This window comes from Lemur catta, chromosome 4, assembly GCF_020740605.2.
Source record: "Lemur catta isolate mLemCat1 chromosome 4, mLemCat1.pri, whole genome shotgun sequence".
Classification (NCBI taxonomy): Eukaryota; Metazoa; Chordata; class Mammalia; order Primates; family Lemuridae; genus Lemur; species Lemur catta.
The window spans coordinates 94,235,047-94,260,738 of record NC_059131.1 but is presented as its reverse complement, the minus strand read 5'-3'; the positions used below and the strand labels follow the sequence as shown (position 1 = coordinate 94,260,738).

Genomic DNA, 25,692 nt, shown 5'->3' with positions numbered 1-25,692 from the left:
ATGTTATAAACACACAGTAAACAAGGTAATTCAAATATGTAGGATGTTAAATGGTAATCGGTGCTGAGGAGAGAAAAATACGGCCCAAAGTTAGGGAGGGAATTCTGACTTAGTAAGGGGAAAAACATCTTGATAAGTAGTGGTGGGGAAATAGCTCCAGGATTTGGGGAGAAAAAAGAAGAATCTTACTGCTTTAACATATTTTTAAAATTTTATTTACTGTTAGTTTATTTAAGCATGTGCTTGGGTTTTGGGTGGGTAGTGTTAAGATGTCCTCTTTATTAGTTCAGTGTGGGGGAAAATGCAGCATTATATACTTTGGGGATGGTTACAACGAACCTTTCCATCTAGCCAGAAATGGGCATCTTTCGTGTACATGGACAAGTGTGGAAGGGAGAGGCAGGATTATTGTCTAAACTGTTTCATCAGCAGGAAGGGGGGTCGAGGCACACACCCTGACCTGCTGTCTCCTATATTACATTACATATTTATCCCAAAGGCATAACAGCAGGTGAAATATTTACCCCTCCAGCTGCAAAGCAAATACACCTTGTGTAAGCAGAAGGCACTGGAACAAGACCCAGCTGCTGAGTTAACAGCTGTGACATGGAGGTCACAAGATCTATGTATTAGAAAGGAGAAGATGCATATTGTTGCCCCCTGGCCTTGAAGCTGTAGACTCTGTGTCTTGACTCAGGACGTGGAATTTCTATCATCCGTCCTTACTGGACTCTTCCCCTGTTCCTTTCTTGACTCAGAGGGAGAGATTGCAATGATCACTCTTTGTTGGACTTTCTCCTTGTTTCAATTCCATTTCTCTGGACCAGTGGTTCTTACAGTCTTACAAATCAGAGATACCTTTGAGAATCTGTTGAAAATCATGGGCCTTTGCTTTAGAAAGGCCCACAGATATGCCCACAAAAAATTTGCATACAATTTCATGGCATCACAGACCCTCTTCAGCCCATCTGTGGATCCTTGGTATTCCATGGATGGCATTTAAGGACTGCTGCTCTAAATGTATTGAGGGTTCTTCTCAAATATAGACAGAAAGCAAAACCACACCCTCAGTCTTGGTAGTGCTTTGTGCTTTTCAGAGACCATGTGTATATGGGTGTGTGCATGTCATCTCACAGCTATCTTCTGAGGTTACGCTGGCACGTGTGTCTTTCATAAAATTACAAGGCAGCATTATAGGTGGCAGTAAATAATAAGAGCTCAGATTCTGACATCCAATTGCATGGATTCCACTTGCTAGCTGGGCTAGCTGCATAACCGTTTTGAGACTCAATTTCCTAATCTCCAAAATGTGAGACATGTTCAGAAAGTTCTTATGAGGAATTGGTTGGGCAGTATGGATGATGCTGATTGCCTGGTAAGTGGGGAGTGCTCCAGGAATGTTCCACATTTTAAATTTTTCCTGTGACTTATGCAAGGAGATACAGAAGGTTAACAGCAGGACTAGAATCCAGATCCTCTAGTTTGTAGTTCAGTGTTCTAGTTCAGGTTTTTAATTCTATATTTGATTCTTAGACTGAACTGGGAGGAACCATGGTTAACATTCAGTCCAGCCCATTTGGGAAGTCCAGAGATGAAGTGCCTTGTTCAAAGCCGTCTGCTTAGGAGTGGTAGAGTAGAAGAAACTGAGCATAGAGAGGAATTGCTGCCTGTTAAGCTAGTCTCCTTTCCAGTAGCAACAGAATTCTTTCCTGCTTTTGTTGTCTCCTCTTCAGAGGACAGACTAGAACTTTCACATTTGTAGTTCTAGAAATATATTTGTTGAGGCTTTCTTTTGGAACTTGGAATCCTTTTTAAAACAACCAATTTCCAATGGCAAATCATCCGTTAAAGAAGCTGTGAAGAAATTGTGACAACAGTGATTGCACTAATAGCTTCTCGTGGGACGTTGAAATGAAAATTTCTTCTCGTTACTCCAGGCAGAACTGTACACAAAGCGCCCCTTTGCACTGCAGCGAGAGATCACCAAAAGATCTCAGACAACCCTTTAAATATTTTTCTTTTGCTAAACAAGCAGTTCCTCCAAAGGAGACAAAGGGGGATTTAAATTATCTTGGGTTAATCTTCTTACAAGATGGGATTCTTTTGGGTCACAGAGGCACGTTTTCCCCATGAAAACTCCTTGAGTAAACAGTCAAAGGCTTCTCTAAGATCTTTGTCTTTTCCTGTTTTGATCTACAGCAGACATACCGTGGGGAGGTATCTCTCTTGGTCCAGGAGGGAGCTGTTGCTTTCTTGCCTCTAAAAAGTGATAGCTTATTTAGACGGTGACATGCGCCAAGATGACAACCCTGGAAAAATCAGAGCAAAGAGTGGCCCTTTGTGGGATGGAAAGGAGCCTTTTATTTCAGTAGAAAGTCTTCTTGGTCAAGCTTATTTTAGTCTCCTGTGACTGCAAATCAGAGTGACTTTGTATATGCATCCTGGTTTGATGCTCAGAACCTAAAACTTCCTTCAAAGATCTCTAGTGCTTTAAGATGTTTCTTTTTATAACACTTTGAATGGTATGACTTTTCTGTTACACCAGGGAAATTAGGAAGAAATCCCAGGTCCAGCCACTTGGAGCCCTCTCAAATCATAACAACAGCAACTTAATTCCAAGCACTAATGCACCTTGCTATAAGCCCTTTGAATCCTTGCAACTATTTTGTAAGGAAGGTGGGCACACTCCCCAATTTATAGATGAGGAAATTTAGGCTCAATGAGTCTAAAGAACTTGGGAGCTATTAATGGAGCCCCTAAGTGGCAGATGCAGACTCATAATGGCCAAGATTAAGCAAACATTTATTTAAATAGCAACCTCCCAAACCTATTCAAAAGTGTTTGCCTGTGGGGCCTGGAAATGCATTCATTTGCAAGTGTGTGTTTTGAGATTAGGAGGAAGGAGTAGGCTGCTGATGGCTCCTTGCACAGCCAAAAAATTTGTATGGAATAAGCTCTCGGGTGGTTGTTTTTTGTAAATAAAAAAGCTGTCGCTGTAGCAGAGGTCATCGCTTTGGCAGTTGCTATGAATAGGGGGCCCTTGCTAAGCAAAGCAAGTTTCACTCTATTACTATTAACACAGGAGTCACCATCAGACCAAAGCAGTGGAGTAGAAATTGCAATTAAATTTGCTATCAATCACACCTCTCAAGAACACTTGATGTTTCATCAAACATTTTTTTATGTATTCTTGCTTAATCTAGTACTTTCTCTATTGAAGGTATAGACTTAAGGGGCCCAGAGTATTAAAATTTTTAATACCATGTAGTCGAGCAACCTTTTCTAAATGGGGTCTCTTTCTTTTTCTCTCTCATTCCCCTTTTCCTTACATTTCTTGAGAAAGTGGCTAGGTTAAGGGTTTGCTTGTCTGTCGTCTGTCTGTCTGTCTCTCTCTCTCTCTCTTATTTTCCTCTCATTTTTGAGTTCCAGTTCTGATTTATATGTTGCAAATCGAGAGGTGTATGATAGGAACTGCTGTTATACATCGTTTTATGGTGTAAAGTAACTTTTGCATGGCCAGGTTACTAAAGTGATGTGTACAGTCGTCCTTCGGTATACAAGGGGGATTGGTTCCAGAATCTGCACGTATACCAAAATCCATGCACACGCAAGTCCAGCAGTCACCCCTGCAGAACCCGCATATATGAAAAGCCAGCCCTCTGTATCCGAGGGTTTCACATCCAGAGGATAATGTATTTTTGATCTGAGTTTGAAAAGCATCTGTGTATAACTGGACCTGCGCAGTTCAAACCTGTGTTTTTCAAGAGTCCACTGTATTTAATAAATTCTGCAGATCCAGGATGAGGGACTGTTCCTGGAGTACTGGCCCTTTCCTCTCCTGGCTGCTGGTCTGAAATATTTAAGAACACAGGTGAAGGCCGGGCGTGGTGGCTCACGCCTGTAATCCTAGCACTCTGGGAGGCCGAGGCGGGAGGATCGCTCGAGGTCAGGAGTTCGAGACCAGCCTGAGCAAGAGTGAGACCCCGTCTCTACTAAAAATAGAAAGAAATTATCTGGCCAACTAAAAATATATATAGAAAAAATTAGCCGGGCATGGTGGCGCATGCCTGTAGTCCCAGCTACTTGGGAGGCTGAGGCAGTAGGATCGCTTAAGCCCAGGAGTTTGAGGTTGCTGTGAGCTAGGCTGACGCCACGGCACTCACTCTAGCCAGGGCAACAAAGTGACACTCTGTCTCAAAAAAAAAAAAAAAAAAAAAAAAAGAACACAGATGAAAACACACGGCCTGCCCCTCTAACTCCTGTTCCCAGTGTCTGGGGAAGCACAAGGTTAAAGGTTTATCTTAAACTTTTTATCACTTTTTTTGATTTTGTTTTTATCTGGGGGGGAGGTAAAGCTTTTCCTCTACCCTTTTAGGTTCTGGGACGGGGGTCTGCAAATTTAAATGACAAAAGACAGATCAATAGGAGGAAAAGTATACAATTTTGTTATTTTATGTGCAACAGGAACTCACAGAAAAGAAGTAAAACCGAGGAAGCCATTAAACTCAGTTGAACTCGAGGGCTTATATACCCTTTTAACAAAGGAAAGGGAGTTTGGGCTGCAAGGGATGATAAATTGTTGGAAAGTAGGAAATATATGGGGGGAAATAATGAAAGATAAGGGTTACTTTAATAAGGTGTGCTTATGAAGGCTCATCTTGGTGCTGAATATCCGTCTCTGGTGATAATGTCAGGTTGCAGTCTGAAATGTTGGTTCTTGGTGAGCTCATAGCCAAAGAATGACCAGACACACCAGAGTAAGGCAAGCACAAAAATGAAGTTTACTGAGAGGAGAAAAATAGGATTATAGAGCAAAATCAAGATATAGGTTTACAGAGTGAGATACATACAGCACAGAAGATGACTGGACCCACTGTCATAGCAAAAGAGACAGCAAAAAGGCCTTGGTTATGGTCTCGGTCTTGTTTTATAGCACCCGGACAGGAACCTCCCTGTGGTTCAAACGTTACCTTGGAACCACTGTGATCAGACAGTTGGGAGTTACATGACCTGAGTCTTACTGTGCATGCGGGTATCCCATGAGCCCCTCTGAAAGCCCCTTGGGGGCGTTGAACTACAGCGGCACCCACTTTCATCCCTAGGAGACCCAGAATCCCTCGCTACCTACCTGACAATAAGAATCTTTCTGCTCTTCCTGGTACTGGAGAGGGAGACACCTTCATAAAGAGAAAGATAAATTTATGCCTGCTTTTAGGCAGAAAAGGGGAGTGCAGAGAACTCTCCCTGCATTTGTTGATTCTCAGTTGCTTTCAGCTCAAAATAATCCTTATGCCAAAGTGGCATAATTTGGGGTGGCCTATCCTGATCCCTTCCATAGACATCTTTTCATTTCCAATAGTAGGGACAGAAATGGTATGTAGTAGATCTTGTTCTCCCTACCTAAAAGATTTAGGGCTCTTTCTTACAACTGTCATCCTGACATCCCTTCCCTGTGAACCAGTGTCAATTACTTGATCACTGCATATGGGAGTCCTTAACAGCAATGGTCACTGCCAACCATGATACCTGGTTATACAGATACTCCTCCACTTACAGTGGGGTTACATCCTGATAAACCCATCGTAAGTTGAAAATGTCATAAGTCAAAACGGCATGTAACACACCTAACCTACCCAACATCATAGCTTAGCCTGGCCTACCTTCAACATGCTCAGAACACTTAATGTTGGTCTACCATTGGGCAAAATTATCTAATACAAGGCCTATTTTATCATAAGGTGTTGAATATCTCATGTAACTTATTGAATACTGTACTGAAAGTGAAAAACAAGATGGTTGTATGGGTACTTGAACTACAGTTTGTACTGAATGCATATTGTTTTCACACAGTCATAAAGTCAAGAGATTCTAAGTTGAACCATCATTGAGTTGGGGACCATTTCTATTTAAAAATCTCTCATCAGTTCTTAGGAGTTTAAAAGTCATCTTACATCTGTCGTATAAACTGTCTTGACATCTTCTGTGGAACGTATGGGGGATTGAAACAGTGACAGAGGCAAAAGGTAGAGTTCAGGATGCAGTAGGACTTGAAGAGAAGTGGAAGGACGGCTCCCCTCTCGTCACACCTGGCTAACCTATCTCCATGAGAATTTCTGCAAAAAAGCAGAGAAGAGGTTGGGGTGAGATCCCATGGCTCACTCAGCTCCCTGCACAGCAGCTGTCAGGATTTGTAGCCATCATCCCTGTGCAGAGAGAAGTTCCAGGGCATCCCAGTTCCCACACTGGGGGCTGGCTTTGGTGAATTGCTCCAGCAGACATCAGTTATAATTGGGGATTGAGTTGTTCCTTGACAAAGGAAGTTGTTTCAGAATGAAGAGCTGTCATATCCTTTCGGCCTTGACTCTCCCAGCTACATGTTTATCAAATCTCTCTTCCCTCCCTTCCCCATCACTGTTTTAACAGATCAACTCCTAGCTAGAAAGAGTGACTTAAATATATGGATTCTACAGTATATCCCACTGTATTCAGCATTCTGCTATTATCAGAGCGAAAATGTCAACCTTTAATGTCGGCCCTGGCTAGATCTGAATATTTAAAAGAGGCTTCTTTTTAAGCCTTTTTATGTTTTGCTATTTATGCCATCCCCTGGCCCTAGAGATTTAGAAGAAATAATCTCTCAGTTTTGTTTTCCTTCACTATGAAAGCCCAATCTTAGGCGGTCTGCCACTTTTTCCCTGACATTTCCTTTACATAGTGCTGCTATTCTAAACTGATGGTCACAGAGTCCTTCTCAATAACACGGAGACAAAAACGCTCTGCATAGCTGATAAATTATAAGCAGGCTCCATGTGTTAGCTTGATGGATTGTTATAGTGAATGTGTGTGAGTCATGGGTGTTATTTTTGGTCAAAAGAATTGTGTGAACTTTTCTCCTCTATTTTGAGTGCTTTGAAATGTACTACTCTTTTTCTTTCTTTCTTTCTTTTTGTTCCTTAAGATGTATGTCAAGGAATTCAGTACCATATCAGAATAGTCATTTTCTAGTTTTCAAAGTTATTGTTTTGGAGTTGAGGAGGTGGAAGGACTGAATAAAAAAGAACTGTGCGCTGACAAGTATTCCAGCCTATTAAATGTAAGAGAAAATTCTAGTCACCTGCTTTAAAGCAGTGGCCGACTCCCCCACCCCTCTGTACCCTAGAGATGCAGTTTAAAGCTGGAGTAGATTTACTGTGAACTCACTTGGAGGCATTGTGATTTTAACTGACCATTGTTTTATGGCTAACGTAGAAATGCTTGGTTTTATTTTGGAAGATTTCTTTTCAGACAGGCTGCAGAATACATGTTTGATAATCACATCACCGGTGTCTAAATCGCTGTGTCCTAAAGCAGCTCTGCCCTCTGTCCCAAGTATCGCTGGAATCATTGGCTGATGTTTATACCTGGTACCTGCCTTGCTCTAGTATCCAGGTACCCAGGAGCACCTTTGAGCTCATACTTACCAAAGTGGGGCCTAAGGGCCAGGGCTAGGCTGCAGGCTAATTGTTTCCGGTCATCACAAGATAAGTAAGGAAACTGAGAGTGTTCAGAAACTCTTACAGCAATTTGACAGCATGATTTTTATGTCTGTCAAATCTAACAATAAACACTGGAGGCTTTATCTTGATGTCTTCTTAAATTTATTTTCTTAGTAATTCATTTTTATTGCATTTTACAAAAGTATCGATCTATGACAGAGTGGAAAAAGAAAACCCGTCTTTCACCACTGACAGATTGAGTTATACTGGTTCAGCCACTGCAGGTACATTGGGCAGCGAATGTCAGGGTCTCTCCACCCACCTGAGACTTGAGGCATTACTGATTCAAAAAGGGAAGATTGGGGAGGTTGTAGGATTTTCTTTATCTTTTGTTAAGTTTTCATTGTTCCTCTTGCAACATTTCTTTGAGCATCTCTTCCATGGCTTAGAAGAAAGCTCCTGTGAGGGTGAATTTTGCAGCGTCTCCTCCAGATGGGGATGCTGAGATTCGCCTGAACGTGTACAGGTGGCAGCCGGTTCCCGGACTGAGCAAGCGCTGGGCTGGCCTCCTGCCGCTCCCCTGGGACAGTCACTGCAGCCAGGGCTGACCCTCCATCTGGTCGGGAAAGGATCAATGAGCTAATGTCTGGGGAATGTTCTGGAGTTCTGTGGAGAAAAGGCAGAGGCCACCCACGTGTGACACCTTGTGCTAAGGAAGGAGAGCTGTGGACAGAGGGGAGAAACCGGGACAAGAAAATCAAGAATTGAGTAATCTCTCAACTTCACTGCAGTCCCTGGGATCACCTGCGCTTGTGGCCTTGAACTGTTCTCCCAAACGGAAGTTTTGAGATGTGATGGTGGAGAGGGGGTGAGGGAGGCTGGTTTGCCTTTTCCACTGCCGGGAACTTCTCCCCCGGCATATCCACGAGGCTCCCTCTCTCTCCTTTTTCAAATCTTGGTTTAAATGTGGCCTTCTCCGTGGGGCCTCTGTGGCCCTTTCACCTACACGCTCTATCCCCTTTGCCTTTTTAATTTTTCTCTGCAACATGTATCATCTGACACTGCTGTCCCCAACCCCTGGTCAGAACAAGGCCGCAGAGCTCTGCAAGCCCTGTCCACAGTCCGTGGAAAAATCGTCTTCCATGAAACTTAGGAAGGGGGGAGGGGGTACAGCAGCGGGTGAGCCAAGCGAAGCTTCATCTGTATTTACAGCCGCTCCCCATCGCTGGCATCACCGCCTGAGCTCCGCCTTCCCCGCCCCACCCCCGCTTCCTTGCCCACCCTCCCTCACCACCCCCCACCCCGGAGAAAAATTATCTTCCATGAAACCCATCCCTGGTGCCCAAAGGCCGGGGACCGCTGATCTAACATACTGAGTCTATATATTCTGTTAACCAAAAAAAAAAAAAAAAAAAACCCCAACTGTAAAATAATTTCAAGAGGTTTATTCTGAGCTGAATCCATGTGACTGGCCTGGAGCACATGGTCTCAAGAGGTCTTGATGGAATGTGCCTGGTAGCCAGGTTATAGTTTGGTTTCGTACATTCCTGGAGGCAGGAATTCCACGTAAGATCATAAGTCAGTCCCCAGAAGGTGTACATTGGTTTGGCCCGAAAAGGTGGGACATCTCAAAGCGGGAGGGGGTTTACAACTTATAGGTGGGTTTAAAGATTTATAATTGATTAACGAAATGAAGCTTTGTCTAAAGGCTTGGAATGTTTGAACTTATTTACCAAAACTTATGTGATCTATTAAGTAAATTGATGGCCCTCAGGTGTGATTTCAGCTGTGTCTTGCACGGCCTGAGGGCTGCTGATGATTTAGTATCTTATTGTAACAAAGAGTGACTCCAAAAGGAGTCATGTCTGACCTCCCTTCTCCTCACGGCTGGCAACTCGGCTTTAAGGTTTTTATGGTGTCCCCTTGGCCAAGAAGGGGTCCATTCATTCAGCTGGGGGGCTTAAGATTTTATTTTAGTTCATAATTTTATTGTAATATGATGTAATTAATGTAATGTCATTGATTAGGTGCAAGTTTACAAGGGCAAGGTTTTTGTCCGTATTGTTTGCTGCTGTATTTCCAGGTCTAAAACAGTGCTTGACACGTGCCAGGTGCACAATAAATATTTGTTATATAAATGAATGAGTGAATAATCAACAGTGAAGGCGCAGGATCGCAAAGGCACCAGCTATGTCCAAGGAGGCCTTTGCCATGTCCACAAGCTCTGTTCACTGAGCGTTTGAGTTGGAGCCACTGGAAGGGCACAGTCAAGGGACACAACCAGCCTTTAAGCAGCACCTACTGTATGCTAAGCACTGTGGTAGGCATTCTGTAGTCATTATTTAAGGATCCAATCACCCCATGCAATATGTATTGTTAGCTCCATTTTATAGATAGGGAAACTTAAGAGGTTAAGAAACTCATGCACAGTCACCCAGCCCAGTAAGTGGCAGAACTGGGATGTCACTCAGTCTATCTGATTCCTTCCATCCAGAAAATTTCCAAGAACAGTCACTTGGTCACAGTGTCTCTTGTTTCTTTGCTTGCCTACCTACAAAATGGGAATTCATTTTCCTCATCCGTCACCAATTTTTTATCTTATGAGAACAAACATTACTCACATATTACAAGATATGAGTTTTACAAGTATGGAGCTGAAAAATTAGATGGAGCTATTGAGTAATGTTCACCTATAACATTGGTGGAGTGGAGATCGGGGCTCGATTAAATCCAGCCAATGGGGATGAGTGTTTTCTATGCAAGACTCTGTGCCAGGCCCTGGTTCCAGTGTTGCTACTTGCTGTTATTATTCCAGATCTCTCCCTAGGCTGAGACCATAACATCTAGACTCAGCTTATTGTCTCTCATTTTAAAAATATTTATGGGAGCATCTACTAGGTGCTTGGGAGAGGTCAGTAGAGAGAACAGAGTCCTTGCCCTTCATGGAACTTATATTTTAATAAGGAGAGGTAGGCAGGAAATCAACAGTGAGCAATAAACCATGAAGGAAATGATATGGTATGTTAAAAGATGGCAGGTGCTCTAGATAAAGGAAAGGTGGTGCAGGGGAAGGTTGCAGTGTTAAATTGAGTGGTCGAGGAGGGCCCCGTTGAGCTGGTAACCTTTGAGCAAAGACTGAAAAAGGTGAGGGCATGAGCCCAGAGGCTGTCTGGAGGGAGAGCATTCCAGGAGAGAGAACAGTGCCCCGGTGCTGAGATGGGATCATGCCTGGTAGGTGTGGGGGATGCAAGGAGGTGAGCGAGAGGTAGAGACAACAGGATACCCCAGCAAATGGGATACAGGAGGTGAGATAAAGTGGGGAGTCAGGGATAAGCAGAGATTTAATCTTTATGTTCTTTCCCTTTTATTCCCTTTGTAGTGCCTTGTATAGTTTCCTATTCCTCAAAGTATTAGCACTGAAGTCTTTGGAAATATAGCCACTGCAGGTGGGCTAGTCCCCTAATGTCTGTGGATTCGGGTTTCTTTAGCTGTACCATGAAGGGAATCTAGGACATAATCTTTAATATCCCTTGTCTGACTCTTTTTTGAATGATTCCCTCCCAGGAGTTGTGTTCTGATTACCTCCTTCCCTCCCTCCCACCTTCCTTCCTTCATTTATTCACCATGAGTCTTTAGAACACTCATGGGTACACAAGCACTGTCTGGAGCAACACACATAGAAGTGGAGGAAGTAGAAAACAGAATCTCTGCCATTCAGTAGCTTGTGGTTTCTTCTTGCTAAGGTTGGAGAAGAAGGTGATAAGTCAGGTGAGAATTAGAGCAAGTTACAGTTAGCAATGTAAGAACAGCATGGTAGAACAAGAAGCCGTGTGAGCAAGGGTGAATGTGAGTGAAAGGCTTGAGTAGGTGTAGAGATGGGGAGAGTCAGGAATTTCAGGCTCAGGGAACCTGGAAAAGGGACAGGAGTGTGACAAAAGGTGTGCATGCTCTCGGAAAAGGGGTGACGAGGCTGTGAGATGAAGCTGGATTGAAAGGGAAGGCTGATGGAGAACCTGCCACACCGTCTCGATCTGGGCAGGAGGCAGATCTTAAGAAAAGGATGATGTCGGAAAGATGGGAATGGAAAGATGGGAATGGCTGTTGGGTACTATGTGAGCTAGAGTAAGGAAATAAGGAGATGGGAAAACCAGCCCAGGAGACTGTTGAATTTCCTCTGGATCCTGATTTCAGAAATTGTTGCACATCACTGACTTCTTCTCTGGCTGCCTCTTGGAATTGTAATCAAAATCCCGGGCATTGAGGTAGCAAAGAAAACCTCATTAAACGAGTTATGTTTGAAGGGGGGTGGGGAACCTACCTAAACAAGAAATTGAAACTTTTCCTATGTTGTTGGCCTACATTTTAGAATTGAACTCTGTCCATTTTCAAGATTTTTAGTGATAAGCTCTTAAAAAAAATTTTTTTGAGAAGTCAGATAAGACTGCCTCCTCCATTACTTGTGCAAGTGTCCTCTGTAAGCCATTCTGGAAGAAAGAGCTTCCCCAAATTGAGGTTCATGGCCAACTTCATTTTCCTCCATCCCATTGTAGTGGCACGATTTATACAGTTGTCACCTTCATATATGTGTTCACTCTGATGGGTTTTGTGTGGTTCAGCTGGGCTTGGATGCCAGCATCAATGAGCCCAGTAAAGCCTAGTATTTATCCTCTCCGCCATTTCTGATTGCATTTCATGTGTTGATATTTCCAGGCTAATCTTGCACAACTATTGAGAGATTCTCAGGACCGAAATAAACATCTAGGAGAAGAAATTAAAGAACTTCAGCAAAGACTTGGAGAAGTCCAGGGTGACAATAAGGTAGGGTGAATATTTAAAGGGAAAAAGCTCTGCATAATTATGCGTTGGAGGTTTATGTATATGTAGCACATCAGAAAAAATGCAATGCAGCATTTATTGAAAATTTTGTTATGGATTTTTAGATTTATAATGAAAATTCACAGTTTAACATTCTTATCTTTATTACATTCCCTTTGTGTGTGTGTTTATGTGTATATGTGCATATGTATTTGTTTCTGGGTGGCTCTAAAATATTGTCACAACTCATTGTAGAAGTTTCATTATCTTCAGCTTGGTGGTGAATAACATTGTGGTTGAGGGCAAAATAAAACCCAAATGCTACACTTTCCCCACTTCTATACAAATAATGGATTTGTGGCTCAGCTGATTTGGAATTATTCACATTTGGTTTTGAATTTTAAGTAGTCATCCTACTAATTATGTTCACATAACCAATTTATTTTATTGCTAAATTTGGCAATTTGTATGGAACATTGCTCAAAATCCACTGCTTGGTATTAATCAAACTCCCCTGTTGGCAACGTTAATTATAAAATATGAACTCATAAACTCCAAACTAAATGTGTGCACTCTCTCTCCCAGCTGAAGCTATGAACAAAAGTACAATGGAGAAAGGAAAGAAAAACTACCGAAGTTTAATTCTGTCCCCCAAAATAATTTCCCATTTTGCCAAGATTGATTCATTTTCAACTGCTTGCCAGAGGCAGCTTTTGCAACAGAGATGGTGTTGGAGTTTGACTCGGGAAAACGATATTGTGTGTATGTGTGTTGAAGGGGGCCTTCTTGGGGAAATGTTTTTGATGTGTTACTAAATTCATTGACAAATGATGGTGATTTTCATTGTTGTTGGTTATTTGGAGATGCCATTTTGAAAAGACTGTCTTTTAAAAATGCACAGAATTGTCTGGGTCGTGCAGAGAACTCTCCCATGCATGAGATCAGAGAGGGCTTTGTACATGCTGTTGGATCGAGAGGCCCAATCTGAGGGCATATACTTACCCGGGAAACCAACTCTACATAGATTCTTCTCCACTTAATCTGCCTTAATTTTTTTTTAACCTTTTAGATTTAACATAAATTTGAAAAATTAGGCTCTACCATTGGCGGTCATGACATAGAAGGTGGGAAAATGCCCAGGAAAGGTTCTAGTTAACACTGGACAAGCTAATCAGCTCGTGTGGTTTTATGCCTCAGTGAAAGGATGTAAGCTCTGTAACCTAGGTGTCTGGTCAATAATTAAAGGCCAGACCTTCTTAGTCACTTCCTCAAGTGATAGCAGCAGGGCAAGGTTTTCTAAAGAATGAAATGAAATGCATGCAGTAGTTTTTCTTTAAGCCCATGGAAATACTAGAGGAATTTTGGAGACCTTAGAAACCCACAAAATGCTGAAACATTTTGAAATGTGATTTTTGGATTCATGGGTCTTCTTGACTGATCATTTTTTTCCTATTTTATTTCCTATTTTCTTTTTCCAAGCTATATCTTCACCCCAACTTGCCTAAATCCACTTGTGTCTCGTCTTTTGGTCACTTTTAATTTTCTTTGCCTTTTAGGCATGAGAATTTTCGGAGTTGACTTTTGCTGCTGATATTTCATGGAAAGACGGGGAGGGCACGTGTGCGTGTGCAAGCGTGTGCGTGTGCATATGTGAGTCCGTGTGCATGTTTGCATGTGTAACACTGAGCACAGATTGGGGCCTCCCATTGCTTTGTCACAGTCTGAACTTTGTGATTTGTTTGCACTCTGAATCTTTATTCCAGTAGCTGGACACATTTATCAAACTTTGTTTTCTTACCCAAGGTTTAGAATTTAGTGACTTATATTCATGGCCCGTGAAGCAATTTGCCTGCCAAAAGGTACAGGGAGGATGTTCTAATGTTCAGCACAACCCCCATCTCGGTATCTGGCCTCTCCCTGCCTCAAAAGAAGACTAACCCAGCCAGCGAGCCCCAGAGGTTCCATTTATTCTCATTTGCACTATAATTATTGGGCTGGTTTATTTTCAGGCCTGTGTGAGTCACAGCCATCCTCCCCCTCCCCCACCTCCAGTCCTCAACATTAAGGCCAGATTACTCATCCAGTAACACACCAGGCTTCTGGAGAAACTCAGAAGCCCCTTTTCAAAGGTAGCTGTGACTGTGTGGTAGAGAATAAGTTAACCCTTTGGGGCTTTGTTTTGTTTTGTTTTTAAGAGACAGTGGTCACCGTATGTTGCCCAGGCTAGTCTCCAACTCCTGGGCTCAAGCCATCCTCCTGCCCCAGCCTCCCGAGTAGCCTGTACTACAGGCTCATGCCACTGCACCCAGTTTGTTTTGCTTTTTTGTTTTTCTCAAAGCCAGTCAAATTTAGCAGTGGGGGGTTACAGACCAACTTTAGTGACACTAATGTTAATAAGTTCTGAGAACCCACTACCATCCGACCAGTCTTTTTTTTGTTTTTGTTTTGATTCATCATGTCACTTGCTGGTCTAACACTTCTACCACCTACGGGATCCAGTTCCACCTCCTTGTCATGGTGTTAGCCTCCATGATCTTTCCCCAGCGGATTTCTCCAGCCACATCCTTGTCACTAGTCACCTCGTACTTGAGCCCCAGAGTGCTAGTTTCAGCCTCTTTGCTGTACCATACTGCCTGGTGCCTCAGGCCCTTTGCACTGGCTATCTGCTCGATCTGGAACACTCTTCCCCTTTACTTCCATGGCAAGCTCCTGCTCATCTTTTAGGCCACAGGTCAAACGTAGGCCTCTCTACCTCTTAGGTGTCAGTGCTGTGCTGCTGGCAGTGCCTGGCTCTGCCCCTCTACTCACACCTTTGTGGCACCCCCAGCCCCAAGGGTAAGCTCTTTGCAGGCTGCATTTTGTGTCCTAAAGATTAGAATTCTTAGTTCCCAATGCATAGAAAATATTTGATCTTTATTGAAGGAATAAAATGGATTAAAGGAATCAGCGAATGAATAAAATGAATGAACAAAGGGAATGAAAAGAAGAGCAAAAGGATTCGAGAAGGAGGAAGAGAGAAAGGAACGAAGCATACAGGAAACAGCAGACTGACTGCCATCTGGATGTCATCAGGACCTCGCTTTGGTGTAAGGAGTAGTTTAGAAATTGGAGAAAGGAGCTAGGAAAGCAAACCGTTCCAACAGGGGAAAGAAAAACAGCCCAAGGCATAGACACTGGGAAGCCCCTGCGGAGAGAGCAGCGAGTCTGATGCGGAGCCTTGGTGGACAAAGGACCAGTGTCCTGCTCTTTGGCTGGTTCAAGACTGTTAAATTCAGGAATACTGACTAATTGTTGTTGTTGGACTACGAACTCTGATGCCACGCGGGAGGGCTGATGGCACCATTTGATGAGTGACTGTTAAAGTGGAAGATTTTTATCGCTGAGTTGCCATTGTAACCGATGACCTTTATCCATATTTTGGGAAGCCCAGATTCTAGATGTTAAGTACATTTAAGAAACAAGGTGATAGGAAATTACTTGCCTTGGATATTTTAGGGTAGACTAATTTTTCCATTTGTTCAGCTAGAGCCTTGTAACCCTACGTGCCATAAAGCATTTGCAAACAGCCTCTTGAAAGATTTGTTGCCACCCTGGATTCCAAGCAGTTTAGCACTCACGTGGGGTGGGGGCAGGGAGTCCCGTGCGAGGATGGGCATCCAGTGACAGGGGGCCTGTGTGATCAGTCACCTCCTGCCACCTCTCTGTCCAGTGCCCAGGAATTTCTCGGGCTCCCCAACTAACACAAATCCCCAAGCCAAAACCAGACGAGAGGTGTGAAAAGGGAAACCTCCTAGATACACTCCCCTTCCGTAAAAAGTCCAGTTCTTAAAGGTTAAAGAGGAAAGAGGAGCCCTCTGGGGAGGGGGCTGCTCACAGTGACACAGATCAGGCTGGACAAGCTTTGCACGTTGCCTAGGGCTGTCAGCCTGTGAGGAATAAAGATCAATTGTATGGAAAGAGTCGGACAATGCTGAGGCCTCACATCTGAAAAAGAACCCGTGGAGCCAGCCTTACTCCCCTTGCCGCCCCAGGGGCCTGCCCGCTCCCTCTTCTGGGACAGGGGATCAGAGGGGAAAAGGGGTCTCTGACACTTTAAGGATTAGTAAGTCAACCAACAAAGCTAGCAGGGCACATCTGAATCACAGAGACAGTAGTCCCCCACTTATCTGTGGGGGTGCCTTCCAAGACCCCGTGGATACCTGAAGCCGAGGACAGTTCTGAACTCAGTCGCTGTCAGTCAGGGCATGCTTGTGTTCCTGTCTTCCACCCACGAACATAAAGCCTTTTCCATCTTAGCTAAGCAGTTATCACGCACTGTGGCCATAACTTTTGCAGTCTGAGGTACAACAGCAAAACTAGCAGAATTCCTTTTTCCTTTACAATTTCACAGATAGAAGATTCATTCTTACCGTAGATCTTAGCAACCTCAGGTGTAGGAGTTTTTTCCTTTCCTTATTAAGTCAAGAACTTTCACCTTTTCACTTGAAGCACTTTATGGCTTCCCCCTGGCATATCCAAACCGCCAGCTTCACAACTCTAGCACTTCGGGGCCATTGCTAAGTATAGTGAGGGTTCCTTGGACTCAAGCACTGCAGTGAATACCACGGCAGCTGATCTGGTAAGCGAGAAGGCACTAAGCGAATGAGGGGTGGGGAGCGTAGACAGTGCAGAGACCCTGGACAAAAGGATTCTCGTCCTGGATGGGACGAATTGGGATGGTGCAAGATTTCATCACGCTACTCAGCACAGCATGCAGTTTAACACTTATGAATTGTTTACTTCCGTAATTTTTCATTTAATATTTTCAGACTGCGGTTGACTGTGGGTAGCCAAAACCAAGGATCAGGGAGAACTATTGTGCCTGGAGGTGTCCCCAAGAACCAGCCCTCTGAAAGAAGCAGCCCAGCTTGTAGCACTTTGCCATGGTATAAATACTGATACCATGACAAATATCAGGCCACCGAAGACAGGAGTCACTGAACGTGGAAGGATTTGCACTCTAGAAAGAGCCAGCTCCAGCCTGTTCCTGCAAAGGGGAGTGGTGTAGTACAGTCCAAGAGGTCTGTCTTTGGAAATTGTTAGACCGAGGTTTATATTCTAGTTCTGCCAGTTATTGTCTGTATGGCCTTGGCAAGTCAGTTTTCTCTCCAGGCCTCAGTTTCCTCATCTGTAAAATGGCAGTAATAATACCTCTCATGGACTTGTCAGGTGTCATCGTTTATTCACCAACACATAACTGGGGACCTACTATGTGCTGATTAACATTCTAGCAGCTGAGGCTGCATCAAGGAATAAGAAACACAAGGTATCCGCTCTCATGGAGCTTATATTCTAGTTGGGAGGACAGTCAATAAGAACATAAAATATGCAAGTGAGATCATCAGACACTGGTTAGTGCTGAGAAAAAAAAGAAAGGACAAGGAGATTGAATTATTGGCGGATGTTCAGGCGATCTTGTTTGTAAAGGGTATTGCATAGTACCTGACACCCAGTAAGCACTTAATGGAGGGTAAATGTTGCTGTTATCTTTAGCACATGAGTCCATACTGACTTAGAATCCTCTCGTACAAGAATTCTGCCAGAGACCTTAAGGTCGTCCTTTCTGTTGATCAGCTACTTCCAGTGAACTAGGTGTGTGCCCCATGGTAGAGACAATGATCCCAGTGAGAAGCTGGCATCTGGCAGATGGATCCCAAAATCTCAGCCCTCCTGATCACCACTCCATACTTTGCCAGCATCAAGCATGATTGCCTTGGTTCCGAGCTCCTGGAAGCTTTCTTCCATTTTGTGTGTCCCTTGTGGAATAAGCACCCAATAGGATACGCCAGGAGCAGCAACTCATGTTCCCACTGGGACAGCTGGCGGTTGGTTTTCTTCTCTGATTGCTTCTTTTTTTCTTCATTTTAGAGATTATGGCACTTTCGAGCAGAAGACCAATAATGCCGGGTGATGTATTCAAAAGCAAGAAAGTTCAGGGTAGACGATGCTCCTACCAATGTCATGCATTCACAGTTCCTGGCCCCGGCTGGCAAATTTAAATTTAGCTGTGGTGATACTGCATAAACACAGGGTTTTGCCCTTAATAATGAGCTTTATGTTACACCAGCTGACGGTCTTTAAGTACCTCTGTTTTATCTGATGTTGGCGCCATAAAATAATAGAGCCCTTCTGTGAACGTACCTCTATTGACTTTGGACTTTTGGATGGATTCAGTGAGCAAACCAATTAAGTTAAAGTTATAAGCCAATAAAAATAGACCAATGAGTGTGCAGGTGACTAATTGAAGTATACTTAGTTTAAAAAAAAAAAAAAGAGTGCTCAGCTGTGGATGTTCGTAATGGGGTCCAGGATGTGGGATCAGAGAGCTCTTTGTAAAGCTGTTCCACTTTATGCTTCAAAGGGAGCAGAGAGATGTCCTAGCCTGCAGGAAGCTCCAATGAAGATGGCACTCTAATGAAAAGCTCTCACCCTGGGGCATTATAGAAATTAATTACAAAGAGTTACAATGAATGAGAAGGGCCCCTCACCCCTTCAGCCCCATCATGTCTTGTTCTAACTGGGATCTTGGTTTTGAACTCTAACCACTGCTCAGCTAGTCCAGCCAGCAGCCAGACTAGTTCAGCAGTCCCTAATGTTTTGTTGTCAAGTGAATTTGATTCATTTGGTCTTTAGAGTCCTTATTTGAGCCTGTCCTGGTTGATATGAGCTTATAGCCTGGCTAGACCACATGACCAAAACAGCGTGGTTTGGGATATTCATCCTATAGACCATGCATCGTAATGATACGTCTTAGTAGAGAACTGGTTCTAAATGGTATTTCGGCCCGAGACTTATTTTATAGTATACCATATCCAAATTACACACTAAAATAAAAAGAAAGCAAAACTTCTTTAAAACCACTTGATGGGACACTATAAAGACTGTGGCTTTGAGAGCAAGGTGTGCTGAAGGTAATTCAGGGTCTTCCTTGCTGTGTGATCTTGGGCCAGTGGCTTGGCTTCTGTGTACCTCGGTTGCTCTCATCTGTACGGGTACGTAGTACTTACCTCGTGGGAGTGGTTCAATTCCATTCATTTCAGTACATCTTTGTTGAGGACTGACTGTCTGGTCTGGGGGTAGCACAGGAAATAAAACCAGTGAGTCCACGCTGTCTTGGGGCTTCCATTCTAGGGGAAGCAGGTGGACAGTAAGTAAATAGACTAATAAGTTTCACAGATTCTGAGATGCACAAGTTTTCACATTTGAATATCTCTGATAGAGTCAATGGCATCGTGCAGTTATGACTGGCACTTTTTATTCTTTTTAGAGGTGCATGGTGGTGGGTCTTAAAGTTGATGGAATCTTATATTTGATGAAATGCAGTGTAAAATGTCAGGTTATAAGTGCTAAGGAAAAAACTAAAGCAGGCGAGAGGGCTAGAGTGTAGCCCAGATGGGGTGAGGGTGGGGAGCATTTGTGTTTATATCAGGTGGTCAGGGAAGGCCTTTTGCTCATGTGCACGAGGCCGAGACCTGAAGGATGGGTTAGGCGGGTGTGTGGAGGTGAAGGACAAAGACCCTGAGGCAGGAGCCGGCTTGGGGTGTTAGAGGCTCTGTAGGGGGGGCCGTGCCCCTTTTGCTGGGGTTAAATACAAAAGGTTCTATAAAGCACTTAACCCAGAGCACGTTCCGGAGGGGAACCCTGTTCAGGGCTTGTTGCTGCAGTTGTGACAAGAGGCAGCCCAGAGCCCTAAACTGCCAGGGTTGATACCTGACTGCCACTTATAAGGTTTGTGACACAGGTATGCTCCTTTACTTGTCTGTGGCTCGGCTTCTCATCTGAAAATGGGGATAACAACGTTACTTGCTTGGGCACTTGGTCGATTTAAACAGGTTAATGTGAGTCAGCACTAGGACCGTGCATGGCATGTAGCGTTAGTGCTCAGTGTTATGTGGCCGGAACCTGTGGGGTTGGGGCCTTCGGAACTGTGCATGGGCCCCGGGGCCAAGGAGACCTGGCTTTAGAGCCCTGTGCCGACCTCTCAGGGGGGTTCTCCCCTGCAAAGAGGGGACGATGGTGGCTGCCTCCTGGAGTTGTAGGATGCACTGAATGGGAGGCTTTCTAGATCTGCAAAGCATTTGAGGACTCCTTATGGTTAGTGAGACACGGTTGTGGGGGCTGAGGTATTTCAGTGCATATGACAAGAAAGGTTCTTGCCACTACAGAGCAGATAGTGGGGTGGGCACAAGCAGATGAACGAGGTCATTTCTGGCACATACGATGAAGACAGTGAGGCAGGGCAGTGTGAGTTGAGTGACCTGGGGATGAATGACTTCAGCAACAGTGTCCAGAGAGGACTCCTCAGAGGAGGGGATATTTGATCTGAGATCTGAATGAGGCAAAGGAAGTGGGTTCTGGACAGACCTCTGAGCAGGCTCTTTCAAGGGCAGAGGAAGAGCAGAGGCCCAGGGGCTGGCGTGAGGGCGGCATGTTTGAGGCACGGGAGGGACGGCAGTGTGGCTGGAGCACAGCCAGAGGTGGGGTCAGGAACCCGGTGAGGAGGGGGCCATGCCGTGTCCCTCCAGCCCCAGTGAGGGCTTTGGCATTTGTCTCAGTGCCGTGAAAAGCCACTGGAGATTCCTATCGTGTGCTTAAGGAAAGGTGCTAACGCTCGCTTGGCCCAAATCGGGAGCTGGTTAACTGGGGGACATTGATTTACCACGAATGAGTGTGTGCGTGAGGATCTCCGGAGCCTTAGGAGACAGAAAAGGAAAACTACTGTTTTGATTTGTTTTATTAAGTGACAAATTCCTTTGTTTGAAGCTGGAACTGGCATGCCACATGAGTCTAGGAATTTGGACTCTGGTGTACACAATAGTGTGGAGCCTTTTAAATCTCTTGTGTCCAATTTTATTGAAGATATTTCCAGAAGGCCAGGGGGCAGTTGGAGAGGATGTGGAGAAAACCTACAGGAAAAAACAACCCAGCACCACACCCGATGAATGTTTAATAAACGCCTTTTGGTGCTGACCTCTCCCCAGGTGTGCTGTTTGCAGCAGTGCACGAGGACTGGGGCTGAGGAAGGGCTACTATTGTCCACTTTCTGTTAATGATTCTTTCATCTGACCCTCTCAATAGTGCTGGCGAATAGAGAGCCACTGGGTAAGAATTGTAACCTACTGTAAGTGGGGGTTGCACTTTTAAAGCTCTGTGGAGAGTTCCATGAACAGTGATCCTTGCATTGTATCTTCACATTGTGGAAATGGAGACCCCCGGAGTTGGAGTGGTGCAGTGTGCAGCCTAGACGGCCATACATGGCTGTCTTATCTACAAGATAGCCTTTATTCCTATTTTTAAAAAAAAACCACGTCACATGTGGCCCACCAAGCTTGGATAGCTTGCCAGGGGCACATGGCTAGGATTAGCAAAAGCTGGATCTGAACACAGATAACACCCAGAGAATAGCTGCTCCTGCGCCTGGCGGTCTCTCACTGTGTGTTGGGTAAAATGGATTAAGGCAAACGAAAACAAGATGAGGTTGACAATGCTGAGGGTTGTGAGAGATGAAGCTTGAGAAGAGATCAAGGAAGGAGCCAGTCATTCCACTCAGGAGGCCTAAACAGGCCTCCTGCAGGACAGTTTGAGCAGCTCCTTGGCAGAGTTGGGGGAAGGGCACCCAAAAGCCATTTTACCACATTGTTTTACAGCCTTGTCCCTCAGCCACATCCCAGCTGCAGCTGCGCCTCATCCACAAGCTGCCGACGCACACCCGTAATTCATTCATAAACATTTATTTCTATCTAAATCAGCAAATGACTGCGCCTATTGGTGGCGGTGCTCGTGCTGTGCGGGGCACCGATCCACTTTGTGGGTTGGCACCGGGAAGCTGGCTGTGGAATTTGGACGGCCCTATTTGAGGGAATTAAGTGCCCTGAGCAGTTGCTGCCTAGCCTTTTTCCAAGCTGGAAAATCAGCATCATTTGCCTGCACGCTACAGATAAGGTTGGCTCAGGAGCTCTGCTTCCTCCAGCTTGGAAGAAAGATCGGACCTCCCAAGGGGGCTTATGTGTGGAGAGACATACCTGGAGGAGGATGACGATGATGATGACAATTACAATAAACAGAAGAAGAGGTGACATTTATTAAGCAGTTTTTATGCTCCAGGGCCTGTGCTGAGTGTGGTAGAGAAGTCCCATCTTCTCTTACTTAGGGTTAGCTTCTGAAGTTATCGTGGAAGAGGCAGAAACTTGTATTTAGCCAAAATTCCCCTTGATGGTCCCTTAAATTGTCCAGAAATTTCAGGTTGTGTGTGTGCTTCTGATAAGCAGTATTTGTACAATTAGGAACAGTATGACTTTGCACAAATGTATTATCAGTTCCTGTCCGCCTCACTCTCAGGCTGGTACACTGAGCAGAGCAATGGGTAGAATCACCCAATTTTTTTGTTAACTTCTCTCTCATCCTCTCTTTCCTCCTCTTTTTTGGTCCCCCCTCCTCTTTTTGCCAAACATATGGATATCCGAACTCCCCTAAGTTGAGTGCTCATGTAATGCAATCCCACTCTCTCTCACTTCATGCTTCCAGCAACCCTCCAAGGAGGCTAATGCTTTTACTGTTGTGTTTTTACAGAGGAGGATACTGAGGCTCAGAGAAGTTCAGACAGATTCCTGAGGTTGCACAGCTCACAGACTGTGCAGTCAGGGTTCCAGCCCTATACAGGCCCACTCCAGAGCACTGGAGCCATCGGCTGAGAAGACAGGAGAGCTCTCTCCCGGGGGCTCTGCCTTAGGCCCCCTCAGCTGACTGTACTTGAGTTTCACACCCAACTAATGATCCAGCCGTTACCAATTTGGGCCTCACTTTTAAAAATAAGTGTTTCAACCAGTCCAGTCCTGAGATTTAACAGCCGATATTGTATGCACATTAAACACCAAACGATTGTTAACATATTTATTGAAGCTTAACAGGCATCCAGTATGTAAAAGATGACTCTCTTATATGGCTGTCAGACCTCAATAAACATGTTTAATAATTAATTGGCATTAAGCAAATGTAATTGTGTGATTCTAAATTAAGTGTTCAGTGAAGCGTATTGTGAGCAGAAAACCACAGTGGTGTTTTATTACTTAAAGTTCAGGCTGTCAATCTGGCTTTTCACGTACCAAGGAAAATACCCTGCTTTCAAAGACGCCAGCCGGCCTCCCGTTGCCTTGTGCCATAGGGCAGGCGCTCTCTTTTCCTAGACCCTCGGGTCTGAGAAATGTTTCTCACTTGGCTGGCTGCCTGTCTTTCCCTGTATCCACTTTTGGGGTCCTGATGTCCCAAGCCAAGAATTGTGTGATGTTAAGGATGTGTTCACACATCAGCTTACGGGTGAATTAACCAGTTCTGCCATAAATACGTTCTGTGAAGTGATTGCAGACACTGAATCGGCCGATTCTGAACCATTGCTCCTAGGGGAAATGCCGGGTTAGGTTCCTGTGAGCCTCTGATCACGACAGTTTTGTCAGCTGATCAGTCATAACCTTGTTTTATGTGTGCTTCTGTTTAAAGTCGCCTTAGTTGATAGATATGGTTAATTCGTGAACATTGAACTAGCAAGTTCAGCAGTACTGTCACTCCTGCCTGCAGGACGCCTCTCTAACCACACATTGTCTCCGTTAGGCACACCGCAGGCTTCTCGCACTTAGAGCTCTAGCCAGCACTTCCCCACTATGTATGAGGGCCGCTTTAAACAGCAAAATCACCAACAAAAAGCACAAAAATGTGGCACTGACTAGACCACGAAAAGGATACTGTGTACAACCTGAGAGCCAAAACAAGAAGGCAGAACGTGGCCTTGTTCATCCTCAGTGGGAACGTGCACGTTGGGTGACTAGAATGTGTCACCACTGTGCACACGTTTGACAGTGACCACGAGAGCGCCGCAAGCACTGATTTGGGGGTAAAAAATAAATTTTATCCTGTAGGCCGATTCCCAGGTACAGAATCTGTGAATAATGAGGATTGACTATAATCACATTCCATTAAGTGCAGCCATCTGTATACCTAAGTGCTCTACATCCTCTGCCCGGCCGGCCTTTGCACAGTCTGTTCCACCTGCCTAGGATATTGTCCACCCAATCCTGGTGGCACTTTTGCTTTTGGTAGGGACACAGTAAATATTTGCTGGGTTCAATGGAATAGTTTTCAAAGAGAGACCCAGAGTAAGTGTCATTTGAAAATGCTCTTTACTTTTCTTTAGTCATCATTTCTTTCAAAGCTCCTTGCTGTTATTTATTATTTCAATTTAGTTAATATTCTGCCCTGGCTTAAATTAACTTCCTATCTCTCACCTGCCCATAAATCCTTCAGAGACTCTGAAAATTAAGCCATTTTCTCTACTGGCAACTAATCCCTTAAGATTCATGCAGGAATGAGGAAGAGCATGCCCCCCGCAGCCACTCCTGGCTGGGTCGGATGAGTGTGACATTGAAAAACTGTCCCCAAGACCTCATCCATGTATGAAACCCACCCACATCCACCCCGCAGGGAGATGTGGGGTCGGGCTTAAGTCCTCTGTAGAAGCATCAGGAAGTGGATCTGTAACTTTAAAAAGCCACTCTTCAGTGGCAGCCTGCTCGGTGCCATGATGGGCAGGCAGGGGATGCTCTGGGACCGTCAGGTGCTCCTGGGCCTCTCATGGAGGTCCCATCGCAGCCCTGCCTAGAAGGTGTGGAGCTGCGAGTGGGCTCGGCCCTGGAATCTGGGGAAGCCATGGGTTGAAAAATGACACTTTAGAAGAGTGGAATTTTATTCCTAGGGATTTAAATATAAATAAAATTATGCTATGGAATTCATGCACACCTATTTTAAAAGTTGGAAAACAAAGAAAAGAGCAGAGAGCATGCAGTCTCACCACACTTAACCTTTTAATATTTTGGTGTATTTGGCCATTTTGTGTATATGTGTGTGTGTGTGCGCGTGCGCATGTGCACGCACATGTGAATTCTTAGTATAATTTTAATCATACTGTATAGGAAAGTTAGTATTCTGCTTTCTTTCCCCACTTAACGTGGCATCACAAGCATGTTTCATGGTATTACGTAGTTCACATAAGCCTCCTTTCAGGCAACTGCTAATTAGCCTGTTGTGTGGTTGCACTATAGTTTGCTAACCATTCTACTACTGTTAGACATTGTTTCTGATTTTTTTTATTCTAGTGTTTTATTCTCTGCTTTTTTCCCCTAAGGATAGTCCTTGTCTGGGATTATTCTTAGCTCAGATTGTCAAAAGTAGAGTTATGGGATCATTGGGTAGGGACATTTTTAGGTCTGTTGATAACGTTGCCTCATTGGCAGGAGTTGAGAGTGTGTCCATCTCAGCAGATCCTTCCAGCATCGGGTTATCATTTTTGAATCTTTGCTGAATTTAAATGGGACCC

At 44.4% G+C, this 25,692-nt stretch overlaps 1 protein-coding gene across 1 annotated transcript in view; it reads left to right on the top strand.

The window, feature by feature from the left end:
- CCDC149 (coiled-coil domain containing 149) overlaps positions 1–25,692 on the top strand; it is a 94,922-nt gene that overhangs the window by 38,817 nt on the left and 30,413 nt on the right. The window contains exon 4 of the mRNA XM_045550462.1: positions 12,186–12,293. Coding sequence (XP_045406418.1) covers positions 12,186–12,293 — 108 coding nt within the window. The remainder of the gene's footprint in view (positions 1–12,185; positions 12,294–25,692) is intronic.